Raw genomic sequence first — 16,725 nt, 5'->3', positions numbered from 1 at the left:
GGTGGGGGTTCTGTACTGGCTGAGGGGGAGGGTCTGGTACTGGCTGGGGGAGGGGCAGTACTGGTGGGGGGGGTCTGGTACTGGCCAGGGACCCCAGTACTGGTGGGGGGTGTCACATGCTGATGGGGGATCCTGTACTGGTTGGAGGGGTCCAGTAGTGATGGGGGTGGGGTCCTGTACTGCGCGGGGGGGGCCGCTACTGGCTTGTCCACTCCAGTTCCAGCTGAGGGGCTGGGCACTGGTGGGGGCTTCAGCCCCAGCTGGGGAGCCCGCTAGGGGCCGGCGGGGCTCCGGTACCGGGGGGTGTGGTGCTGGGGGGTGGGCTCCGGTACCGGGGCCGGGGGCGGTCTGGGCGTCAGGGGGGTGCCGGTGCCGGCCGGGGGCTCCGGTGCTGCAATGCCGCGGGGGTGCCACGGCGCTGCGGCAGCGGGGCCGGCCCGGGGGCGGCGGGGCGGGGCGGGGCGGGCCCGGGGCGGGCGCTGCCGGTGCCGCTGCCGGCGCCGGTGCCGGTGGCGGCGGCGGCGGGGGGGGGGGGGGGTGCGGCGCGGCCGGTGCCGTGCGCGCGTGCAGGGGGCGGGGGCGGCGCTCCGGGGCCGGCGGCCGCTCCCTGCCCTGCCCGGCCCGGCCCGGGGCGGAGGGTCCCCGGCTCCACGGGCCCGGCGCGGCCGCGCTCGGATTATGAGGGAGCCATGAGCGCGCTGCGGGGCTGGCTGCTGGCCGCGCTGCTCTCGCTCGCCCCGCGGGCAGGTAGGTCCGGCCCCGCCGCCGCCCCGGCCCCGCTCCCGGCCCCGCTCCCGGCCCCGCTCCCGGCCCCGGCCCCGCCGCTGCGGCTTTTTTCGCTGCATCGACACATTTTTCCGCAGCGCCGCCCCGCAGCGCCCCGGGAGGGGCCGGGCCCGCGCCCCCCCACCCCCGCCCCCGCCCCGCACCTGCCGCCCCGCCGGGGCCCGCACCGGCACCCCTGTCCCCTCGTGGCCCCGCCGGCCGTGGCCCCGCGCCAGCCCTCCCTGGCCCCGCGGGAGGTGTCCCCACGCCAGCACCCCTGTCCCCTGCGAGTCCCCTTCAGAGAGGTCCCCTCTGGGATGTGTCCCCGCACCGGCTCCCCCGTCCCCTGGGTGTCCCCCAGGAGGTGACCCTATAGCAGTCCTCCGTGTCCCCTTGGGATGTGTCCCCACAGCGGCCCCCTGGCGGCCCCTCCGGAGCTGTCCCCACAGCAGCCCTCCTGTCCCCTTGGTGTCCCCTCTGGGGGGTGTCCCCATGGACGCCCTCCATGTCCCCTCAGGAGGTGGCCCCCTGCCAGCCCTCCATGTCCCCCGGGTGTCCCCTCGGGAGGTGTCCCCACAGCAGCCCTCCATCTCCCGCAGGGATGTGGCCCCGTACCGGCCCCACCATATCCCTGGGCATCCCCTCGGGACGTGTCCCCGTCCCAGCCCTCCCTGTCCCCTGGATGTCCCCCCCAGGATGTGCTGCTGTGCCCAGCCCCCCCCCCCCCCCCGCCTTTCTCGAGGTGCAATGGCGTTCCTGGGCGCCCCCCACATCCCCTGGGTGCCCCCCGCTGGGATGTGGCACTTCACCAGCCACCCATGTCCCCTGGGCGTCCGCTCCAGGACATGCCGCTCTGTCTGAGGCCCCCTGAGCTTCCCCTCCCAGATGCGTCCCCATACTGGTCCCCCCCATTCCCTGGGCACCCCCCCATCCCGTGCTTCCCCCCTGGACATACCACCATACCTGGGGGTCCCCCCTGCCATGACCCCCAGCCGTCCACCTGGGGACACGTCCCCAGACCCACTCTCTGCATGCCCTGGGTAACCCCTCTGGGACACGGGTGTCCCTTTTGGGACACAATGCCACACTCGGGTCACCCCCAGCCCCCCGTGCGTGTCCCCAGCCCTCCCTGGGCCGCCGCGACCGGCTCCCCTCGCCACAGGCCCCGCCGCGCAGGCCGCCTCTCTGCAGCGGAGGTTCCCTCGGGCCGGATGGCAGGACGGGTGGGTCGTCTCCCAAATCACCCACCCCAGCAGGCTGGTGGGGCAGAGCTCGGGAGGAGAAATCCAGAAGCACCAGCTGGATACCAGGGTCAGGAATGAGCCTGGAGGAGGAAGAGGAGGAGGAAGCCCCGTAAGTGAACTGAAACCCCCTCCCCATCCGCTCTTTTTCGGGGGTCCCCTGGTGGGTGGGCAGATCGCCAGGCAGCCGCCGTTGACGGCCTGGCCGCACCCTGGCACACACGGAGCCACTGGCACCCCAACCCAGAGCCTTCATCCCCCCCCGGGGACTGGGGCACCAATGTGTGCCACGAAATCCCATTAAATGTGGGCATCGGCGGTGCGCACGCGGGCACTGGGAGAGATGAAATGGGAGCGGGCAGGCAGCAGGCAGGGCTCCTGCAAATGAACGGGCTTGTGGCTCCGGTGCCAGGGAGGACGGATCCCGGCCACGTGGGAGCAGCCCCACGCATCCCACGCGATGCCGTCCCCTGAACCCCAGCCGCTCTCCCCACCCTGGGCTCGGTGCGTTCGTGCCGGCTGGTGACCTTCATCCCGGGGCCGGTGGCTGGTTGGCCCTGCGTTTCGGGGAGCTGGCACGCGCATCCCATCCGGCACCGGGAGGGGTCGGTGCTTTCAAAGAGGCGGTGGCGGCTGCGGAGGCCGGCGTGCATCGATCCCCCCCCATCCTCACCGGATAAAAGGCGAAATAATGAGCTGCAGTTGCCGCAAAGGTGATTTAAATCCAGCATTTAAGTAAAACCACTGGACACCAGGAAACGCCGGGGGGGTGGCTGGGCCGCCACTGGCGCTGGCGGGATTTTAGGGCAGCGCTAAGCCCTGGAGTCGCGGGGGGATGGAGCAGCTGCAGATCCCCGGGGGATTCAGCGTTGGGATGGTGCCGTGGGGTCCCAGCGGCAGCACTGGCAAAGCCCCGGTGAGCCTCTCCCAGCTGCGCTGCCTGACCCAGCGGACGCAGCGGCAAACGGGTCCTCGTCCCCGCGTCACCGTCCTGAGCTGCGCCCGGGGCCCCAGCGAGGGGATGGGGCACCCCAGGGAAGGTTTGGCTTTTCCTGGCCGCCGTTTCCCCCGGTGCAAAGCCCTGCGGCTCCCGAGGGACACGCTGCTGCTGGTGGCGGACCCTCGCCCGTGCAGCGCGTTCGCCGGGTCTCAGGCAGGTGCCGCAGAGCGCCGCTCCTGCTGCCACCGGCAGAAATTAGGTCAGGAGCGGCGGGCGCCGTAGGGCGGGTGAAACGCTGGCTCGGCGCTGCCACGGCCGAGCTGGGCCTGCTGGGGACGGGGGTGATGCTCCGGCACCCACCCACCCTAATAGGGGTTCCAAGGAGGTGGGCGATGGGCTGCGGGTGCCCTCCCAGCACCGCAGGAGTGAGGATTTTGGGGCAGAAAACCAGCTTTTTCTTTTACGTTGAATTTTTCAGGGTTAAAAATAAAACTGCAGCTTTAGAGGCTGCATATTTGGGTTGGGCTTTTTTGTTATTTTAATTTCTATTTTTCTTTGGGGGGCTGGCGTGGGGGTGCTGACGGCTCCGGCTCTATTGCAGGGGCTGCACCTGGCGCGGGTGAGCTTCATGGTGCGTGCCTTCGGCTCGGCCTTCACCCTTGACCTCCAGCTGAACCAGTGAGTGGCCCTGGGGGTCCCAGCAGGGTGGGGGGCACCCGCTGTGGGGCTGCCGCTGCTCCCTGGCAGGAGGGAGGGGCTGGAGAAGCCGGGAGTCCTTGGGGACGGGTGGTTGTGCAGAGCTGTCCCAGCTGTGGTACTGGGGCTGAGCTGGGGGGGTGGCGGGGCGTGGGGGGGTGGGGGGGGGTGTGAGGGGGCCCACGGGGCGCCAGCACCCTCCCAGAGCGGTGGGTCCCATGCCGGGGTTACGCCACGTGCATGGATGGTGGGTGGGTGCACAATGAGGGTGCTGCAGGCAGGGCCACGGCCGCTGCCATCTCCCTCCTCCTCTTCTTCATCTTCCTCCCCACCGCCGCGGCCTCTCACACCCTGCCTGCTCCCTGCAGCCACCTCCTCGCCTCCCACTACGTGGAGCGGCACGTCGGCGTGGGCAGCAACGGCAGCCACAGCACGGTAAGCTGCGCGCTGTGCCGTACCACGCCACGCCAATGCCGGGCCACGTTGTGCCGGGCCGTGCCGCGCCGCGCCGGCTCAGGGGTTGTGGTGGCAGATTTATAGGTCCAGGAGCGGCCACCAGCAGCTCAGCTTCGCCACCTGGGTGCGGTTGGGGTGCCCCCCTGCCCCTGGGGGGGCCCGGCCCATGCATTGGGGTGCTGCCCCGGTGGGTGATGGGGGATGCACCTCACATGGGTGCTGGCAATGGGTGATCCCCAGGGTGCTTTGGCATGCTCTGCCAGCCTTGCCTGAGGCAGCGGTGGGTGCCGTGGGCGCCAGGCGCACCCCAAGGGTGACGGGCAGCGAACCCCAGAGCCACCGGCTGGGGGTGCTGGCAAGGGGGCAGCTGCCTGCGCAGCAGCGGGCAGGATGGGACCCAGGGGCAGGGTCCGGCGGCTCAGCCGCCTCTCCCCGCTCCGGCAGGGTGCAGGGGAGCACTGCTACTACCAGGGCCGGATCCGAGGGCAGCCCCGCTCCTTCGTGGCTCTCTCCAGCTGCCAGGGCCTGCGGTGAGTACCCCCCTCCGCCGGGCAGGACGAAAGTGGGGTCGGGGCGGGGCTATGCCCCCTGCACCCCGTCACCCCCCACCTCTCTTTGCAGCGGGGTCTTCTCAGACGGCCGGGCCACTTACCTGATCGAGCCCCAGGTGGGCGCCGAGCACGGGCAGGTGAGCGGCGGCACGAGGAACCACCATGTGCCTGCCTCAGTTTCCCCACTGCAGCATTTTGGGTCTGGCTGCACCTCGGGGACAGCCGTGGGGACACAGGGATGTGGCGGTCTCCCCTCCACACTGTCATGTCCATGCGTGGCCATGACACTCGTCTCCCCACGGCAGGGCCTGCAGCCACACGTCATCCAGCGCGTCCCCAGCTGCGCCCAACCGGGTGAGCCTTCGCATGGAGCCAGCGCTCATCCCCGAGGACCAGTGACAGTGGCCCCGGTGGCCCCGTGTCCCGTGCCCTGCCAGCTCTGTCCCTTCCCTCCAGGCTGCCTCTTCCCCACGCTGAATCCACGTGTCACGGGCGGGTTACCAAAGCGGCGGCGGCGGCGGCAGGTTAGCGGGGACACGGGGCAGGGGATGGGGACATGGACGCTTGCCCCTGGTTGGCCTCCGGCTGCTGGCTCAGCCTCACTGGGGCGGCTGCTCGCCCACGGCACGGCTCTGCTGCGGGTGCAGCCGGGCTGGTTCGTGGGTGCTGGGGACGTGTTTGCAGGATGCTGCTCCTGCGTGGGCGTGGGGATGCCCTGGGGACCCACCAGAGATGCCGCAGCCGGAGGGCAAATGTTCCCGAGCCCACCCAGGCGGCTTTTCCCCCTCCATACAGCCCAAATACCCCTCACAGGCAGCCACAAAAGGGGGCAAAAAGCCCCTTCGTTGGGGCTTGGCAGGCGGATCCTGCCGGCGCCGGCTCAGCCATGGGCTCCCGCTGGCAGGTACGCCGAGCCCAGCACACGGTTCACAGCGAGACCAAGTACATCGAGCTGGCGGTGGTGAACGACCACCAGCTGGTAAGTGCGGGGGTCTCGGGGCCAGCAGGGTGGGGGGTCGGGTGGTGCCGGGGTTGGGGTGACCCGCCCCGGCCCAACCTGGCCCTTGGTGCCCCCCCAGTTCCTGCAGCTCCGCAAGTCCGTGGTTCTCACCAGCAACTTTGCCAAGTCCGTGGTCAACCTGGCTGACATGGTGAGAGAGGGCTTGTCCCCAGGGAGGGGTTTGTCCCCAGCGGTTTTGGTCCCCAGTTCCTGGTGGGTTTGTCCCCCAGAGGCTTGTCCCACTGGGGGTTTGTCCTTGAGGCAACTGTCCGCAGCAGCTGGGGTGTTTGTCCCTGGGGGTGTTTGTCCCAGAGTGGGGTCTGTACCCAGGAGGTTGGGCCTCAGCACCTGGTGGGTTGGTCCCTTGAGGGTTTGTCCCACTGGGGCTTTTTTCCCGGCACCTGATGGGTGACAGACCCAGGGGTTTCATCGGCAGCACCTGGCAGGTTTGTCCCACTGGTGGTTTGTCCCCAGGGGGTTCGTCCCTGGCACCTGATGGGTTTGTCCCTGGGGGGGGGGCGTTGTCCCTGGGGGATGTGGTCCCCAGCACCTGGTGGGTTTTTCCTGGGGTGGGGGTTTGTCCCCAGCGCCATCCCCTCGCCCCCGCAGATCTACAAGGAGCAGCTCAACACCCGCATCGTGCTGGTGGCCATGGAGACGTGGGCCTCGGAGGATCGGATCCGGATGGGGGAAGATTCCCTGGAGACCCTGAACGAGTTCGTGAAGTACCGGCGCGAGGGGCTGGCGGAGCAGAGCGACACCGTCCACCTGTTCTCGTGAGCGCCGCGGCCGCGTCACCTCCCTGGGGCCGGAGCCGTCATCCCCCGTCCCCACCGTCCTCTTCCTCGCAGGGGTCGGACGTTTCAGAGCAGCCGCAGCGGCACCGCCTTTGTGGGGGGCATCTGCTCACCTGCTCGCGCCGGGGGCGTCAACGAGGTGGGTGCAGCAAGACCCGCCCCCGAGGGCAGGCCGGGAACGCGGGGGGTCCCTCCGGTGACTCCCCGTCCCTCCCGTGCAGTACGGCAACGTGGCGGCCATGGCGGTGACGCTGGCGCAGACGCTGGGGCAGAACGTGGGCATGATGTGGAACAAGCACCGCGCGGCGGCAGGTACCTGGGGGCGGCTGGGGGGACACCACGGTGCCACCCAGCCGGCGGTGGGACAGCCGGCACCCCCAGCCCGTCTCCTCTCCTCCCAGGGGACTGCCGCTGTCCAGACTCGTGGCTGGGCTGTATCATGGAGGACACAGGGTGGGTGCCCGCTCGGGGTGGCACTGCCACCGTTCCCCACGGGCCTTGTGTCACCTCTCCCCACGGGGGCATCGCCGAGGGTCCTGCCCCAGTTTGGGTGACCGGTTGTGCCCAGTGACGCCACCCGGGCAGCGCGGGGGGGTGATGGTGTCCCCCACCCCGCAGGTACTACCTCCCACGGAAGTTCTCCCGCTGCAGCATCGACGAGTACAACCAGTTCCTGCAGGATGGTGGCGGCAGCTGCCTCTTCAACAAACCCCTGAAGGTAACAGCCCCCCCGACCCCCCAGCCGCGGGGCACCCGTCCCGGGGGGCAGTGATGTCCCGGGGGTGGCTCCGAGGGTCGCTTGGGACTTGTGGCCTCCCCCAGCCCCTGCCATGTCCAAGGTAATGGCGCCGGCGTTGAGCCTGGTGTCCCCAGTGGGGGACAGAGACAGACCCTCACGCTTGATGGCAAGCGGTCTGGGGGTCCTGCCAGCCCCTGGGGACATGATGCCCATTTTGGGGGGCTCGTAGCAGCACCCGGCTCAGGGGACCACCCAGCATCTCTTGCTCCCCCTCCCCTTGGTTCTGGCAGCTCCTGGACCCTCCGGAGTGCGGCAACGGCTTTGTGGAGGCGGGAGAGGAGTGTGACTGCGGCTCGCTGGCGGTGAGTGGGGACCGGGGTCTGCTCGCCGTGGCCATGCTGGGGCTGCCGGCCTTGCACGGTGGCTGACGTGACGTGCGGTGCCGGCGGCTGCCCCGGCAGGAGTGCGCGAAGAGCGGGGGCAACTGCTGCAAGAAGTGCACGCTGACCCACGACGCCATGTGCAGCGACGGGCTCTGCTGCAAAGGCTGCAAGGTGCGGGGCCGGGGGGGGCCGGATCTGGCCTCCCGCGTGGCCAGATCCTGCGAGTTGCCGGGGTTCCCGCGCCACGGGCTCCTGACGCGGCGGCTTCCTTCCCCGCTGCAGTACGAGCCGCGCGGCGTGTCCTGCCGGGAGGCCGTGAACGAGTGCGACATCCCCGAGAGCTGCACCGGGGACTCCAGCCAGGTGAGCCGGGCTGAGGGGGACAGAGGGGGACGCATTGCAGGGCCACATGGCATCACCCGTCCTCTTCTCCCTGTCCCCCCAGTGTCCCCCCAACCTCCACAAGCTGGACGGCTACTTCTGTGAAAATGAGCAGGTGAGTCTGGCCCGGCGTTGCGGGACAAGGCTCTGGGGCTCCGGCACATCCCCGTGGGCTCCAGCATCCCGGCGCTGGTGTGTGCCAGCAGCTGCAGCCACGGCTGAGCCACGCGTGCGGGTCTGGGGGGAGCGGGCTCCTGCAGCCTCCGGGGCCCCCAGGGTGCGCGAGCCCTCCCTGCGCTGAGGTCCGTCATCCCACGCTGCACAAGCCGGCGCTGCGGTCCCTGTGCCATGCGCCCTCCCTCTGTGGCCACAGGCCTCATCCCACAAGTTTTCGCATGCATCCGCAGCCATGGGCCGAGCAAACCTTCCGCGGCCACGTGTGCGGGGGGCCCCGTACCCCGAACTGTCCCGTGGCTGCGTGCGCACGTGGCTCCCAGGCCAGGCAAACCTGCCCACGCGGCCGGGGCGGTGGTGCCGGGGCTGAGCACACGCACGGGAGGGCCACTGTCCTCGCACCACCTCCGTGGCCGCACACACACGCGTGCAAGACCCTCCCCACCCCCATGACCCCCTCCCTGCTCCCCAGGGACGATGCTACGGCGGGCGCTGCAAAACCAGAGACCGGCAGTGCAACGCGCTGTGGGGCCGTGGTAAGTGCTGGCCCCAGGGTGGCTTTGCCAGGGTTGGGGGGGACAGGGGGTGACAGGCGGGTGACACGCGTTTCCTCCCAGGCTCGGCTGAGCGCTTCTGCTACGAGAAGCTCAACGTAGAGGGGACTGAGAGGGGCAACTGCGGGCGCGAGGGCCTGGGCTGGCTGCAGTGCAACAAGCAGTGAGTGAGCCCCGTCCCCCGTGTTCCCTCCTGGTGCCACACGGCTGCCCTGCTGATGCCACCGGTGCCTTGCAGGGACGTCCTCTGTGGCTTCCTCCTCTGCGCCAACATCTCGGGCGCACCCCGGCTGGGCGAGCTCAGCGGCGAGATCGCCGCCACCACCTTCTTCCACCAAAACCGCTATGTGGACTGCAGGTGGGTGCCACCGCCGTGGGGACAGGGACAGCCCCGCATGGGGGGCTCCCGATGTCACCCGGCTTCACTGTTCTGGCGCAGGGGAGGCCACGTGCAGCTGGTGGACGGCTCGGACCTGAGCTACGTGGAGGACGGGACGCCCTGCGGCCCCGGCATGCTGTGTCTCGACCACAAATGCCTTCCAGCCACAGCCTTTAACTTCAGCTCCTGCCCTGGCAGCTGGGATGGGAAGATCTGCTTTGACCACGGGGTGAGGGACACAGAGGGGGACAAAGGGGACCCAGGGGGGTGTCACAGCAGTGGGGGGTTGACACCATCTCCTCGCAGGTTTGCAGCAACGAGGGCAAGTGCATCTGCCGCGCCGAGTGGACGGGGAAGGACTGCAGCGTCTACGACCCCATCCCTGAGCCGAAGCCGACGGGGGAGACGGAGCGATACAAGGGTCTGTGCGCCTCGCGGGGCGGGGGGGGGCCCCCTGTGTCCATGCTGTCCCCGGTCCCCACAGGCTGGGGTGTCAAGCTTTGTCCCCAGCCAGCCCCCGGGGGTCCGGTGTCACCATCGCCCCCAGTGCCATGGCTCAGCTGGGCACAGCTGGGTCTTGTCCCCCTCCCAGGTTCCCACAGCACTGGGGCTGCCCTGGGGCTGTGTCCCCATGTCCCCCCCACTGATGTCCCCTACCCCTGTCCCCTCTGTCACAGGTCCCAGTGGCACCAATATCATTATCGGCTCCATCGCGGGGGCCGTGCTGGTGGCTGCCATCGTCCTAGGGGGGACAGGCTGGGGATTTAAGTAAGCAGCCGCCGCATGGCTTGTCCCCTCCGCTGCTGGCACCGTCACTGGCCACGTCCCCTCTGTGCACCGTCACCACGCCAGGGCCAGGACCCTGCCCTCCTGGGGACACCCTGGGCACCCCCGGGTGGGGGCACCGCCAGTCCTCCCCAGCTGGGCATCACCTGTGCTGTGGTCCCCTGGGAGCTGGGGATAACTGGTCCCCCTGGCCCTGCCTGGTCCTCTGGCCCTGCCTGCCCTGCCTGCATGTGTCACCGGCGGGTTCACTGTCACCCTGACCTCTTGCTCGGTCCTGGCCGTGTCTGTCCCCAAGCATGGGGTGCTGGGGGGCGGCTGTGTCGGTGGCACCCACGTGTGTGTCTGTGTGTCTGTGTGTGTGTGCTCCTGCCTGGCACTGGGACACGCCTGCTGCCTGTGGGACCAGGGACACGGGGGGGGACACACTGGGGAGGACAGCAGGGACACGGGGGTGGCACTAACGCTCCTCTCCTCTCCCCCCGCCGCCCCCCCCAAGGAACATCCGCCGAGGAAGGTACGACCCGGCGCAGCAGGGAGTGTAACCGCCCCCCCCCATCGTCTCGTCACCGTCACTGTCACCGTCAGGGTCTGGCAGCCTGACGGCGTGGGAGCCCCCCTGGGCCGGGCCCGTCTGTCCGTGTCGCTGTGTGTCCGGCCGTGCTGTCTCCATCTCTGTGGTCCCCACAGCTGAAAAGAGATGGCCGTTGGGGGGGGGCCTGGCAGCGGCCCCCCCCGGTGCTGGCTCTTTTCAGCTCAGTGTGCCCCCCCCATGTGTGCCCCCCCGTGTCACAGCCCCACACTAAACACACCCCACTTCTGTGTTACAGGTCTGGGGGGGCCTGAGCGTGGGCCTCTGCCCCACGCCCCCCCCCCCCCCCCAGCGCCTCATTAACAGCAATTAAATGGGGCGCCACTGCCGAGAGTCCGGCCAAGGAGGAGAGCGGGGGGGGCACCCGGGACCCCCCCCCCGACCCCCACCACGCCACCACGAATGTATGGGCTCCCCCGGCCCTGCCCCGGGGCTGGCGCCACTCCCGGCATGGGATGAATGTACCTGTGGGGGTGAGCGGGGACCCCCCCCAGCCCCACATCCCCCCTTCCAGCATCTTCCAGCTTTGGGGCCTGGGTCCCCCAGATGGCAGGCCAGTATATCCCAGTACAAGGCCAGTATACCCCAGTACCAGGCCAGTACCCCCCCCCGTGCAGGACCTGGGGGTTGTGTGTCCCCCCCCCCACCCAGATGCCACGTTTGGAGTGGGGTCCCTGGGGGCTGGGTCAGCACCCCAACATGTGACACCCCCCCTCAAAAGCAGCTCTGCAGCCCCCAGTGTGGGGCAAGTCTCCCCAAACTACCCCCCTCCCCCAACTGTCATGGCTGCACCCTCCCAGCCATGGGACCCCCCCCATGTCCCCAGCAATGGGGACTGGCACCCATGGGTGGCAGGTTCTCCCTCCAGGGGCTGTCCCCCCTTCCCCAGCTCAGGCAGGTGAACCCAAACTGGTGGCTCTGGTGCTGGTGGGGGGAGCAGGTGGCAGCAGGGCCCACCTTGGTGGGGCCGGGGGGCAGGGGGCTGCTCTGTGGGTGGCACGTGTCACCCCAGCACCGTGGCAGGCTGGTGGCACCTGTCCCCAGGGCAGCTGCTGGGTGCCCCCCCATCCCCAGGCCGGGGGGTGGGATGTGTCACGCCCTCCCCACGGCACACACCACGTGTCACCCTGCATGGGGCGGCTCTGCAGGGCCACCCAACCCACGGAGCACCAGGGCCCACACGCGCTCCTTCCACCACTGGTGACACCCAGCATCGGGACGAGGGGACACATACCCCAGGTAACTGTGTGTGTATGGGGGTGACACACAGCGCTGGGGGGGACCCCTAAGCCCATGGTGGGGTGAGGGTGTCCCTCCCATCCTCTCCCTCGCCCAGCGTCCCTGCCTGCCGCCTCTGCCATGGAGGCAGGGGGTGACCAGCAGTGTCCCCAAGCCCAGCCAGGGCCGAGGTGTGCGGTGGCCCCAGCGTGGTGTGACAGCCCAGCACCCATGGGTGCCTTGGCTGTGGCAGCACCAGACGGGACAGGGCACTGCCGTGCCAGGGTGGGGGGAGGTGACAGCAGGACCGGGGGTGGCTGGACATCCCCAGGCTTGGCTTTGCTGGGGGCTTCTTGCACAGCCTATCAGCCAGGTGTCCCACGGCGATGGGCTGGGGGATGCGGGGACCTGGGGACACCCTGGGCACAGGGGGCCTGGACCAAACCCACCCCCGCCCAATCTCTAGCACTGTCACCACAATGTCCCCTCAGCTGTCACAGCCACAGTGCCAGGGTGGTCCCCACAGCGGTGGGCCACCCCTGTTCCAGAGCAAGACGCCACCATTGTCACTGCATTTGGGGACATCAATATATATATATAAATATAGGGTTTTTTCTTAATGATTTTAATGCTGTAAGGTCAAGCGGTGCCGCTGGTGCCACCATGGACGTGCCAGGGAGGGCCCGTGGCTGGGACGGGGGGGTGCACCCGGTGCTTCCAGAGCCAAGCGAGCAGAACCCCCTCCCCAGACCCCCCCCGCCCCCGGCAGGCTAAGCCAGCGGGCCCCGTCCCGGCACGCGGCAGGGGACAAGCACACCACGGCGGTGGCAAACCCCCGCCCCGCCAACTCACCGCCGCCGCGCCGCCATCCCGCACTGCCTCGCTCCGCGCTACCGCCCACAGCCGGGACGGGGCCCTGGGTCGTGGGGTGGGGGCTTCACCGCCCACCTTGACCGCCTGCGCCGCGTCCCGTGCTCCCGCTTTGCACGCGCTGGGGAGCCGCTGCCGCCACTGCCGGAGCCGCCGTGGCCGGAGGTGCCGCGCGCTCCTCGCTGGCCCCGGCTCCAGCCCCCGGGAAGCCTCCTGCAATGTCGCAGAATTTATTTACAATAAAGAGTTGGAAAATGATGGGAGGGCTGCTTTTCACTGGTGGTGGGTGTGGGGTGATTGGTGCTGGGGAGGCCTATCCCCCGCCCCCCAATTTAATCCATGAGGATGCTCTGGTCCCTGGTCCCCTTCACTTTGTCCCACCGACGTCCTCCCCATGTCCCACACTCTGCCCTACCCCTCCCCAAGGACTGGGACTCATGGCTGTCAGGTGTCCCCCCCCATGCAGAGACGATGGCACATGGCAAGTGCCACCAAGCTCGGTCCCTCCAACCTTTTGCCTGGCTGGGACCTGGGGACCCACTGCAGAGGTGCTCAGCCCTGCGCCCGCCCCAGCGCAGGGACACGGCCCCCATCCCTGCCCCACCGTGGGGACCGATCCCTCGCACGTCTCTGGGGTGCAAGAGCTGTTTGCTGTCCCACTGCAGGGACACAGTGGCAGGGTCCTGTCCCCTCCCAGGGACACCCCAGGCTGTGCCGGGTCTGTGCAAGGTCCTGCCTGGCCTTGCAGCGGGGTGAGCAAAACCAGGCAGCTGGGGCCACGGGGACGGGTCCCCAACTCCCAGAGGGGCCCGCAGGGATGGCGCGTCCTCCCACGAGACGAGCCTGGGTGATGCTGAGCTAGAGCTGGTGTGGCAAAGCTCAGCACAGTTGGCCTGACCAGCACAGCCAGACTGGCACAACCGGACTCCTTTGCACAACCAGACTCCTCGGCACAGCCCGGACTCCTCGCCACAACCGGACTCCTCGGCACAACCGGACGCCTCGACACAACCGGACGCCTCGGCACAACCGGCCTCCTCGGCACAACCGGACTCCTCGGCACAACCGGACGCCTCGACACAACCAGACTCCTCGGCACAGCCCGGACTCCTCGCCACAACCGGCCTCCTCGGCACAACCGGACGCCTCGACACAACCAGACTCCTCGGCACAGCCCGGACTCCTCGCCACAACCGGCCTCCTCGGCACAACCAGACTCCTCGGCACAACCGGACTCCTCGGCACAACCGGACTCCTCGGCACATCAGCCACGAGAGGGCTCCCCCAGTCCAGCCCGTGCACGCCTGGACTGGGCGGCGCAGGAGATGCTCCCACCTCCTTGAGATGATCCGGGGCCACACATGCCCCTGCAGCCCCCAGCCCCGAGCTGGGAGGAGGCAGCCTGAGGACACCGGCACGGGCTGGGGAGGGGCTGCAGCGCCTCTGTCCCCCACTGCTCAGGGTCCTTTGATGGTAAAAGCAGCGGCAGAGGGAGACACGGCCCGAGGTCCTGCCAGGCCCCTCAGGCCTGGTGCTGGTGGGAGAGGCCCAGTGTCCCCCTGCCCGTGGAGTGTCCCTTCCCTGGGTAACGGCCGGCGGGATGCAGGGCAAAGCGTGCTGCAACAACCCACGCCGGAGGGGCTGGCAGTGCCCCTCACCCCGCAGAGCCCTGGAGGCACCCGCTCCTGTGTCCCCCTACACGGCATGGCATGGAAACGCAGCCAGATTTGGCACCTTGGCACCGGGGCCCACGCACAGGATCCAGGGTGCCTGGGTGGGCGAGGACATGCGCTGCCAGCTCTGCCCCACTTGCAGCGCTGGGGGGTGCCTGGGAGCACATCAGGGTGCTCCTCAGGGTGCTGCCTCCCTCAAGGGGAGACCCAGCCCCAGGCGGGGGGGGCCTCTTTCCTGGTTTCGGAAGAGTCAAGCACATCTTATTAAAGCAATCACCATCATCGGCCCGCTCTGTCCCTGCAGCTACGGCCTCGCAGGAGGCGGCGCAGGGTGGGGAAGATGCTGGCGGAGCCTCCGGCCGCAGCTGGGAGCATGGGGCGAGCACTGGGCCCAGCCGGGGGTCTGTGCCGGGAGCGCCGCGCCCCATCCTTGCTGCCTCCTCAGCTGCAGCGTCCACCCCTGCCGGGGCCAGGCTGGGGGCAAACAGCTCTGTTCCACCCCACGACACCGTGAGCCTGTCGCAGCAGGGACATCTTTATACCCCTTCAGGATTTTAGCCGCAGACTTTCTACCAGCCACAGTTGAGATGCATCCGAGCAAGGAGCTATTTCGGGCTGGTGTCTAGATACCATCACGATGAGTGAGCCAAAAATATTCCAGATGCACAGACTGTTTCTGAATCTAGAGTTATTCAGGGCCTTCAGGGTTCAGAGGGCAAAACCAATATGACTTAAAGTCAGCCCAGCCCTGGTCTGCAGCCCCTCGGGGGCACGCAGCACCTACACCGCTTGCTTAGGGCAGGGTCCTGCTCACCAGGGAGGCTGGGGGACACCGCGGTGGGGTGGGACGTGCCCAGCACAGGGGGATGCTCCTTGGCCAACTCCCCAGGACCACAGAGAGGCAGTAGAGGCCGGTGCCCAGAGACACTCAACACCCCAGGCTGCCGCTTCCCTCCATCACAGACTTTGTCAGGTCCTCTTCAGCTTCCTCCATCGCATCACCCAATGCCTCTGCCTGCAGAAGAGCTCCCCTGCAACGCGGAGCACAGGCTGGCCGGATGCTGCAGCATTCCCGCCTGGCCTCAAGCTCCTTCTCCCACTCTGAACTCACCAGTTTTATGTTAGAGACCATCCTCACACTCAGTGCTGATCCACACTCCTCATCCTCCACTGCCAGATTTTAACGGCCCTTGCTAAAGGCTAACCACCCCGACCAAGGGAGAAGGCAGTCTCCCATTTCCGTGCCAGGTGCGGAGATGCTTCTCTGATGAAGGCTGCAAGGTTGGCACCGGCTTTTGGGCTCCTCCGAGATCACCTGCCAAGCTCTCTCCCTATCCCCCGCGTGATACATCCCCCTGTATCGCTGCTCCTTTGGTCGCTGAAGCTGATGACTGACCATCTAGCTGCGACGTCTCAGCTATGCTCTAACGAGGCAGGCTTTGCTTGCAGGGCGCACACAAGGAAGTAAATCCTCAGGAGCATGGTCACCGCAGCGTGGGGGCCACCACAGCAGCAGCAGCTCGCAAAGGGGAGAGTGGCTATGATTTTTCAGCTCTTGTGCTCATAAGAAAGCCGAGATGGTTTTGGTCAGCTTTTGAGAGCAGAGGGAGATGTCAGATGGTCGGGAGGCAACGCTGCCGTGTGACGTGGAGAAATGTCATCCTGAAGGGAGTTTTATTTGGGGGATAAATCACAAGGAAGAGAAAGTAACATTGGCTTTGCAACACGGCTGAAAAAACCCCACGTCCTCGTTTTCCATGCAAATAAAGAACCTGAACTGAACTCCAACCACAAACCAGGACACGCGTTTTCCAGCTGGGAAACCCTCTGAAGGCTGACACAACCACACGGCACAGAAGCTGTCCATCTGTCCCTTCCCTGTTTCAAACACCCCGGTCACACACCCATGTCCTCAAGCAACAGGCGCTTTCTACTCCAGTGATGATGCTGGAAGACAGCGTGACTTCTTTCAGCCGTGTCACCCCCAGTTCCTGGTGGGAAACTGAGATATGGAGAGGGACAGAGAGGAGGAGAGAGGGGATGGGAAGGATAGAGCCCACTCTGCCTCTCCCCCGAAGTCCCCCGGCACACGGCATGGCCTGGGACAGAGCAGGACCAAAGCAAGCCCTCGCTGCGCCTCTCCGAGTCCAGGCTGTGTTGCCCTTATTTCATACATGGAGATTTTAGGGAAAATCCACCTTTTTGTCACCGTGGAGAAATTCTGCAGGCAAACAGCTGATAAACGGTCAAAAGGAGCATGCACATTTCAAGTAAAAGCAGATGCCAGCTCTGTCTCGCCCGCTATGGGAATTCTGCTATTTAGGCTCCAGCTGGAAACAAGAAACAAATCAGTGCACAGAGAAGAGGCAGTTCAGGGCGAGGTGGCGAGCGTCTCCGAGCAGCCTCAGCTCCGCACGTCTTGCGCACCGCTGCCAGCCCAAATGGCACCCCAGCACGCTGATCAGGAGCCAGGCGCTCCGGTGGGAAGGGAAGCGGCAGCGTTTCCAACCGCCGAGGGTTTGCCGGGCACGAT

At 67.7% G+C, this 16,725-nt stretch overlaps 1 protein-coding gene across 1 annotated transcript; it reads left to right on the top strand.

Annotated features, from left to right (window-relative positions):
• Positions 1 to 633: 633 nt before the first annotated feature.
• On the top strand, positions 634 to 12,777 carry ADAM11 (ADAM metallopeptidase domain 11). The gene is made up of 26 exons (XM_064473135.1): positions 634 to 747; positions 1,928 to 2,118; positions 3,548 to 3,624; positions 4,011 to 4,077; positions 4,543 to 4,628; positions 4,720 to 4,786; positions 4,955 to 5,003; positions 5,106 to 5,173; positions 5,554 to 5,628; positions 5,729 to 5,800; positions 6,259 to 6,425; positions 6,501 to 6,585; positions 6,668 to 6,758; positions 6,848 to 6,899; positions 7,065 to 7,164; positions 7,476 to 7,547; positions 7,647 to 7,739; positions 7,851 to 7,931; positions 8,014 to 8,064; positions 8,596 to 8,659; positions 8,741 to 8,840; positions 8,916 to 9,035; positions 9,117 to 9,285; positions 9,363 to 9,477; positions 9,734 to 9,824; positions 10,339 to 12,777. The coding sequence occupies exons 1-26, from the start codon at positions 690 to 692 to the stop codon at positions 10,382 to 10,384; spliced, it is 2,307 nt and encodes a 768-aa protein (XP_064329205.1). The 5' UTR covers positions 634 to 689; the 3' UTR covers positions 10,385 to 12,777.
• The last annotated feature ends 3,948 nt before the right edge of the window (positions 12,778 to 16,725 follow it).

The sequence above is a fragment of the Phalacrocorax carbo genome, chromosome 25 (genome assembly GCF_963921805.1).
Source record: "Phalacrocorax carbo chromosome 25, bPhaCar2.1, whole genome shotgun sequence".
NCBI lineage: Eukaryota > Metazoa > Chordata > Aves > Suliformes > Phalacrocoracidae > Phalacrocorax > Phalacrocorax carbo.
Note: the sequence above shows the minus strand (reverse complement) of the source record. Positions and strands in the feature narration are given on the sequence as shown.